At 39.2% G+C, this 9,174-nt stretch overlaps 1 protein-coding gene across 1 annotated transcript; it reads right to left on the bottom strand.

Moving 5' to 3' along the window:
- Positions 1–3,475: 3,475 nt before the first annotated feature.
- elf3 (E74-like factor 3 (ets domain transcription factor, epithelial-specific)) lies at positions 3,476–7,961 on the bottom strand. Its single transcript, XM_041981659.1, has 9 exons — positions 7,832–7,961; positions 7,604–7,749; positions 7,073–7,327; positions 6,866–6,973; positions 6,646–6,777; positions 6,452–6,532; positions 6,255–6,374; positions 5,954–6,149; positions 3,476–4,296 (listed from the first exon to the last, which is right to left on the bottom strand). Exons 2-9 carry the CDS (start codon positions 7,740–7,742, stop codon positions 4,179–4,181), a joined length of 1,149 nt encoding a protein of 382 aa, XP_041837593.1. The 5' UTR covers positions 7,743–7,749; positions 7,832–7,961; the 3' UTR covers positions 3,476–4,178.
- Positions 7,962–9,174: the final 1,213 nt, after the last annotated feature.

Genomic DNA, 9,174 nt, shown 5'->3' with positions numbered 1-9,174 from the left:
TCGTGTCAGATTGGGGTAAGTCTGTGCGCAGCCAAACAAGCTAGGAGATATTCGCAGCAACTAGTCCAGAAAAACTAGAGGAAGCGTTATAGTCTGGAACCACAGGCATCACTTTCCCCTTTTTCCATGTTGGCTATATGCTGCTGATCAGGTGAAGTAGCTCACCTGAGGAGGAGACGGAGATTAGTGTTGATTCGTTTTCTCTTAGTAATTTATTCCATTAGGTTTCCATTCCATTTATTAGTCTGATCTAATATTCAGTTTTGTTATGAATAAATGAGCACAAAGATGGAGTTGTTTTTTTAAACAGTAACGGAATAATTACTTTTCCAAGTGAATAATTACTCTTATAATCCTGTTACTTTTTTCAAGATGTAACTAGTAACTATAATTAATGACTTTTTTAAAGTAATGTGCCAAACACTGGACCTCTCTGTGTATCACACAGAATTCTTGTTTTGTAGATTTATGCGTTTGGTTTGTTTGGTTCAAGTTATAAATATCTGTCATTGTAAATGACCTCCTGTACTGCTGTTCTGTTCCTGAAGACGTCTGTGACTGAAGACACGGTTGTTTCCTCACTGTGTTGTGTAGAGCATAAAAAGTATTGTTTATCATGTTTAGCCACTTTTTTTATTCTACTCTGGACAGGCAGGTCCGGGAGCGCCAGATCAGTCCCCACAACAGAACCATTACTTCTGGATCAGTTTGTTCAGTTTCTTTAATTCTGGGGTTCTGGTTCTGGTTCTGGTTCTGGTTTGATTGAACTCTCCACCCAGACTGATAGAACATATGCAACATTTTGATACAGACACTGAAGGATCTCTGCTTCCTCCAGAAGTGGAGTCTGCTCTGTCCTTTTCTGTAGAAGCTTCCGTGTTGCATTTCCAGTCCAATCTGTTTCCTAGCTGAACTCTGAGGTAGAGCCCTGCACTGGAACTAGGATCCAGCACAAATTTTGTGGGAACAGGCGGTTTTAAGGTTTAATTTGGTGGATGCAGACGGCTATGAATAAATGGCAGTTCCCGAATTTTCTAGCTATTGGAGAGTGCAACTGAGGCTGGTAACAAAACAAAGCCCAGAGAAAATGAAACTAAAGAAAAGAAATTAAAATCATATTGTAACATCCTGTAGTTTATCTTCATGTTCGGTTCATCTCTTGTTCGGTTGTGACAGTTATGGGGGTGAGGGAAGTGTGCTGGCAGAGTGTGTTTGTGAGGAGTAGGAGAAAAAGAAGAAAAGAGTTCTGAGTTTGTTTCGGCATCGTTGCAGCTTACCATTTTTTGAGGCACTAAATAAAGTGACAAATATAGCCATCCTTTGTCTTGCTTACCACTCCTGTGGATGTTACAGTATATATACTCTCTAGCTTTTGTTCAAATTTAATGTGATATATTAATATTTTTTATAACAGTTGCCAATTCAGACAGCATACAGTCTTTGGTTTCAGTTTACTTGAAAATTGTTTAAATACTGAGATTTTTGTTGAATATATTTTTATTTATTCTTCCGTTATATGTAGGCCAGTGAATAAAACTGTGCAGATAAACTTATTTTACTTGGCCTATGGATTGAGTGGACAGTAATGGTGAGAAATTCAGACGTGTGGGCGGGAGCGGGATTGAAAAAATAGTCATGCGCAGGGCTCTACTTCAAGGTATTTGTTTTCCTCCACTAACTCTCCTTCTTCACCCAAGATGTAAACAGTGCTTTGTTTTACGATTGTTTCTCCAGAAGTCAACATTCACCTTTTTAGTTTTGTTTGTGTTCAAGATGAGGTGATTGTTTTTGTGCCATCTCACAAACTGACTGACCAGTTCTGTTACTTTTCTACGCTCCTTGTCAATACTCTTTCAGAGTATTTTTGCAAATGACGGAGCTTTTTACATAATAGTACAGCTGTTATATTGTTATTCTGTCTTAAAAGCAGTTGAGAAAAACATGATCCTTAATGTACGATTGGTCCAGATGAGTGGGCTCGAACACAGGACCATTTATTTCACTCTGAATCACAAAATGACCTGAAATCTGTTATAAGTCTTACAGTGGAAAGTTCATTTTGTATTAAAACAACTATCAGTTTGTCTGTTTGGACCATTGTAAGAAACAAGAGGCAGACTGAATCTGGTTTCATATGATCTCCTTCACCTGGCACTGAAGTCTGTTTTTCTGGTCTTTCGGACGCTTCTCCGAAATGACTGTTGCTGTAATCTTGGTTCAGGTTCATTACATAAAACTGTAATCAGATATTTTCAAAGCGAACATAATCAGATCCTGTCACCTCCAACAGGTCCAACCAGTTGTTCATTAAGCTGAAACCACAAACTATTGTCTACTTGAAGGAAGTGAAGAAAAGAGAAATGTGGAAAGCTCAGACTGACTTTTAGAGATGAAATGGCATCCAAAGTATGAAACACTGCTCAGTAAATTAGATAATCTCAGTCCCACAAGGAAACACTTTTTGTTATTTTCACTGAGTCTCACAGTTCAGGACCAAACCGAAACCTAAAAGTGGTCCTGACACTAATCTCAAAATATTTTTTTCCACAATAAAACACATCATTATAATCTTCCCACCGACTGTTCTTTTTTTCACTTCATTAAAGGTGCCCTGCCCACCAACCAAGATTTTCCACCCTCAGCATGAAGACATGTTTGTTTTTCCCACAATGTCCGAGCTCAGATTTTGGAGCAGATTCTTGAATTTTCCGGCTTATTACTTGTGGGACAGAACTGCCTTTGCACCAGAAACTAATCTCTTTAACTGTTTGTAGTTTCACTTTTGCTCTTGTTACTGTTTATATTTATTTTTCATTTAAATTTGATAAATGTTTAAATGACTCTTTAAATAACTCAGTGTTTGAGTTTTGAACAAATTATTCTTATTTTGCTCCATAAAGCAATTCGTTTCACTTAAAATGATCAAAAGTGTTTTATAAATAAATGGAAGCTGAGTTTAAGCGTGACGTACTGAGGTAATGGATGATGGATGATGAGATGAGCTGTGTGCTGTTTTTCTCTGTCTCCAGAATTCAAATTAAATAAATTACAAAAACATGTGAAGATATGAAACAAACTAAGATGAAATGCAGTGGACAAGATGTTTACTTGCAGACAGATAAGTTCCAATTCCCTGATAAATGAATCCCACCAGAGGAAGGAAAGTCAGTTTTCATAAGACATCTTTCTATTTGGAGTTTTGAAAATTGTCATACACTAAAAAAACAAAATGTTGTACATCACAAAATCAGATTTTGATAGATTTTGGTTGTTGTTGTTTCCTTGCAGCTTCTTCCAGCTCACATTCATGGACAGACTCTTATTTTAGCTTTTCTGTCTGATGGGATTTGATCCATATGTTTTCTTTTCTTGAAAAGGTATGCTGACATAAAGAGCCTGCAGGACTAGATGCTACAACTCTAAAAATACTTACTGACACGGTTAACTATGGCATGGCACAAGTGCACACAGAATGTCAATTTAGAAATATGTGATTTATTTAGTCTTTTCAAACAACATGAAATCAACTGATTTACACATATTTACTTTTATCACTCTAAAGAGAATGTTGAAAACGGTTTAATCATGGAGAATAATGAATAATTCACACCATCAACATAACAAAGTGAGCAGAGTACGTTTGTGTAGGCATAAGCTTCTTTGTCTGCATACAGAAAGTCATAGCTCTGCTTATTGATGACCAGTAACCAGTGAATTAAAATAAATTCCCACAAATAAAGTATTATTGTGTCTGATTCTGATTCATCTAAACAAATTCACAATCATGTGTAAGTTATCTAGTAAAGTTAACTTGACTAGTCTTTGTGAACACACTTTATAAAAAGTTAAACCAAAACTCATTTCAGTTCATGCAACATCCAGTGACAAAGATGTAAAACACACACAGGAAATAAAAAAGATCATAGTATATGCAGAATATTTAAATCCCATAAACCATAAATACTGTCAGTAAAGTTAGTCCTTCATTAATAAAAATGTATATTCAAAAACATGACACAAGGAAAACATTAAAATTGGTTCATAAAACCTACTAGAGCCAAACACACTGGCTTACATTTTCTGCAACACCTTCCCTCTTAGAGGAAGTTTGTGTCTTAAACTGTCGTGATAGTAACGAAACTTTCCGCCACAGATTTTTCAAACTATTGAACAGCTGCTTAGATCAACTTCCTGGTTTCTGCCTCTTCAATCTTCCAACCACTGGAATTTTTCCCAAATTTGTACACAAGCCTCCGGCCATCAACTCGTTCCAGAATCTCCCTCTTATAGTAATACCTGTAAGGAGAAAGCATCATTTAACACAGAGCACGTTGAGTTCCTGTCATTATCCGAAGAGAATGATCATCCACTGCCAACATCTTCAAAAGTTTGGACTGTGTGCAAAATGTGAAAATAAAAAAGAAAGGTAAATTATATTTCAAATCTCATCAACTTATATTTTATTCCCAATAGAACATGAACAACATGTCAGATGTTTAAACTGAGACATTTGTTCGTTTCATGGAAAATATGAGCTTATTTTGAATTTAATGGTGGCAACACATCTGTCAAATGTTGGAACAGGAGCAATAAAAGGCTGGAAAAGTCAGTGGCAAATAAATTGAAAAAAAAAAAAACAATTAGAAGAGCATTTGACAACTAGTTAGTGGTCAGTAACATGACTGGGTAGAAACGGAGCATTTCAGAGAGGCAGAGTCTGTCGGATGTAAAGGTGGAAAGAGGTTCACCAATCTGAGACAAACTGGTTCTAAACATTGTGGAACAATTTCAGAAAAGATTTTCTCAGTGTAAACTTAAGAGAATTTGGAACATCCCACCATCTACAGGGTATACAACAACAAATGAAGAGAATCAGAAGGAATCTCCAGGAGCATGAGTCAATCATGGCCTCAGGAAACTTCCAGAAACCACTGTCTGTGAACACAGTTCACCTTGAAACCCACAAATGCAGGTTAAAGCTCCATCATGCAGAGAAGAAGCCAGATGTGAACAGGATCCAGAACCAGCTTCTTCCGTCTTCTCTGGACCAAAGCTCATTTAAAACGGTCTGGGGCAAAGTGGAAACCTGGATGAAGATGTGAACTAGTTTGTGGAAAGCATGGACGGCGTGTCCTGCAGACTAAAGAGGAGAGGGAGCATCCAGCTTGTTATCAGTGGACAGGTGAAAAGCTGCATCTCTGATGGGATGGGGCTGCATTAGTGCCTATGGCGTGGGCAGCTTCCACATCTGTGCTGAAAAGTACATGGAGGTTTTAGAGTAACATCTGCTCCCATCCAGACAACATCTCTTTCAGGGAAGGCCTTGCAGATTTCAGCAAGACGATGCTGAACCACATCCTGCATCCATCACAGCAGCATGGCTTCACAGGAGAAGAGTCCGGCTGCTGAACTGGCCTGCCTGCAGTCCAGACCTTTCACCAATATACAACATCTGGAGCATCATGGAAGCAGAAATCCAGCAACCAAGGTCCAGGACTATGGAGCAGCTAGAATCCTGGATCAGACCAGAATGGGACAAAATTTCTCTCCTAAAACTCCAGCAACTGGTCTCCTCACTTCCCAGACGTTTACAGACATGTTAGAAGAAGAGGGGATGCTAAACATCACTCTGAAACTTCTTTTTACAGACATGTTGCTGCCATCAGATTCAAAATGAACTAATATTTTCCATGAAATGGTAAAAGGTCTCAGTTTGAACATCTGATATGATGTTCATGTTCTACTGGGGGTAAGATATGGGTTGATAAGGTATGGAAATAATTGAATTATGTTATTTACATTTCACACAGAGTTCTGACTTTTGGTAATTGGTCGTATTAAACAGGAAACATGTAAGAGCTTCATCCACAAAAGAAAAAGTGACAGAAGTAATGATATTGCTAAAATGTCGACTTCTACTCCGAGTATAAATCCAGATGCTATTTTAACTCACCTCATGGCTCGGCTGAGCTTCTCATATGTCATGCTGCTGTTTTTCTTCTTCTGGCCCCACATCTGAGCCACAGCCTCAGACTTGAGGAACTTGAACACACCTTCCTGTCGGTCCTCCCATTTCATCAGGCCTTGGTTCTTCTCTGGGTGGATCAGAATATCCCTGATGAACTCCCACAAGTGAGTACCACGAGGTGCTGCAGGCAGCGAGAGCAACATGAAAGGCAGTTCTAATTCCATGGTTTGAAAAAGATGCAAAATACATGCAAAGTACATGCAAGAACAGCAGAGTCTATGTTTACCATGTTTGTTTTTCTTTGAACTGTCATAAATGCTGCTGCCGTGGTCTCTGCTGACTTTAGGAGGTCGTCCCCTTGGTCGCTTCACTCGAGATTCCGATTCTTCTGTTTTGACATGCACTTCTGCCAACACAATTGAGTTAAGCTGAGATTCTGCTGAGAGGAACGCAGACAGGTTTCCTGTTTTTCTGCTTACTCACTTAAGAATGGAGGGTATGGGAACTCTGGTTCTGATTCGCTGCTGCCAGACTCTGGAGAGCTTACAAAGCCAAGCATGCCACCTAAATGGGAAAGAGATGCTTTAGGTTATCATCAGAAATCATGAAAACCAAAGAAATTCTTCAAATAAACAAAGACAATATAAGAATGGAAATCATAATGAAAATATACTAACCATACTCAAACTCAGACTGGTTATCAGAGAGATACTCTGTGTCTTCTAGGGGGGTTACTGGTTCCATTGTCAGACCATTAAGGTAAATGTCGTCATGGTATTCAAACTCCTTTTTTCCAAAAGCTCCATCAGCTGCAGAAAACCAAAATAATTATTCCACCATTCTCCTTAACAATATCCAAGTTATTCAGCAAGTTAAATCATTATGTAAAATATGCACCTTGACCAATTCTAATGGTGCTGAGCAAAGGAAAGCTGAAGGTGTCCAAGAAGTTGTCCAGGAGCTGACAGGTCTCATTCAGTTCTGGTCCTGATAGGCTCTGCAGCTCTGTAAACAACAACAAACAGAAAAAAAGAAACATTTTTTTTCTATGGCATGCAGCTACATTTCTATATGAACATTGATAACAAACACACTGCAGTTTACCATATTTGGTCTTATATTCCTGCAGGTTCTGGTGAAGCTGTGGACCAAGCTGTGGGCCAAAGATTCCTGTCATCTCCTCCTGGTTCATTTGGCACAGGGAAGGACCATCCATGGAACAGAATTCCAGACTGAGGGTGCTGGCATCAAACTTGGTGCTCTCTACGTGGTCACTAATCCACTCCAGGACATCGTCTGCTGTCCAGCTGTGAGGGCTGATCTGCCTGAAGACCTGAGAACCCGACCTGTACAGCAGACCTGAGGAGGGACATGAGACATGCTTTATATCTGTTCATCATCTACAACATTCAACATGGAGGTCAGATGAAGTAAACAACTAAACAACACAGAGGACAGAACACTCCTCTGCTGAGTCCAGTTAAGCGTCGGCCGCCAGTTAATAATTAATCTGTCAGAGTCAGAATGAGGTCAAAGCCGCAGCCTGAAACTCAGATTATGATGGTTCACAAACTGTACATGTTCTGTGCTGTCACATGCACCACATGTGCAGTAAAACATCTGTAAAACACAAACCGTTCACGTTGTAAGTTTGGTAGTTGCTCCGTAAGCCGTTCATGCCGGGCAGCAGATCAGGCTGGACTTCAGGACGGCTGGTCTGGTACACAGTCAGGTTGGCATGAGTCAGGACGCTGCTGAGGCACGGTGACGACATGGAGACACTGGAAGATGAAGATATTTGTTGATTTTTGTTAGACCTAAATATAACAGAATCAAAGTTCAAAATGATTAAAGAATTAAGACCTTTTCCAGCTGTAATGTGATGTTAAATTGTCAGCCAGCCTTCTCCTCTGATATCCTTTACTGTCTCTGAGGGAAATATGTATCTAGACACCTGTACAGTTTTATATGTCTGTGGTGGAGAGGGGGGAAGGACTCCGGTGAATTCAGGGGAATTCCACCTGAATGTGGCCACACCTCCATCCCTCCTCTGCTTTCCTGAGAACTCGTTGAACAAAACAAACCAGTCCTGCTTTTGTTTCCAAACCGCCCCCATCTATATCTTTTGAAGCCATCAGATTAGATTTCTGACAGGGTCACTTTTTATAGACTGGCAAGATTCCTTTAAACAAGTCATGAGACAACAGCTCTGTGGAGTGAAAAGAGATTTTCATTTCACTTTTATTAGCCTCAGTAGTAGGCTAAAACATCTGTTTCAGCTGTTGTCTCTATTAAACACTAAATTAGAAACAAAACCAGGATTTTGGTTTATATACAGCATAATTTATGGAGGATAAAAGCATTTCTTTATACAGCCAAACGGCTTTGAAATGACTCTGCTACTGATATTTCTACCTTCACAGCAGACAGATGACAGACATTTCCATATTGTCTAAAAATAGTTTGTGTATGAGGAGAGCAAACAGGAAGGTGTATCATGTTAATAACTGGGTCTGAGCATGACTGATAAAAGAACTTTATCAAACGTTTTACTGTGCTTAGTGATACCACACCACTTTAGTACAGTTAGCTAATAAATGCAGTGTTGTACATTATTCTGTACACAGAAAGAGATAAAAAAAAATATCTGTAACTGATTACAAAACAGTCCATCTCCACATGAAAGCTGATACTTTGTGTTTGATGATTCGGTTCAGTTTGTTGAGGTAATTGTGTAAATAGAGCTACTCTAATGATCCTGGGAATGTGACTCACATGGGTTGTAAAAAATGTCTGACTTCACTCTCTGTGTCCAGTTTGTTTGGAAGGGCAAACACCAACAACACCCTAACCTCCGTTCTGTCAGCATAAGGTGCTGTTCAGATAACTGTCCTGCCACCTTGTGGCTCGGTATACATCACTAACTCAGCTAAAACCAGCCTGGTTGCTGACTTTAAAATTTTATGTTCAACTTGAAGGTGACACATAACAATAATATAACTATGAAGTTTGCATGAAGTAAATTCCACGACTTCTTAAACAATAGCACTTCTGTTAAGTTTGTGTGGGTGGAGAGATGTTTTGGATGAGCTGCAGATGTTTAATGCTCTTTTTAGGAAGTCCTGTTAAAAGACCATTACAGTAATCCAGCCTACTGGAGATGGATGCATGGAGCAGTTTCTCTTGGTCTTTCTGGGAGACTAAAC

This window comes from Melanotaenia boesemani, chromosome 3, assembly GCF_017639745.1.
Source record: "Melanotaenia boesemani isolate fMelBoe1 chromosome 3, fMelBoe1.pri, whole genome shotgun sequence".
In the NCBI taxonomy this organism is placed as follows: Eukaryota; Metazoa; Chordata; class Actinopteri; order Atheriniformes; family Melanotaeniidae; genus Melanotaenia; species Melanotaenia boesemani.
The sequence above is the reverse complement of the archived record's forward strand: the minus strand, read 5'-3'. Positions and strand labels throughout refer to the sequence as shown.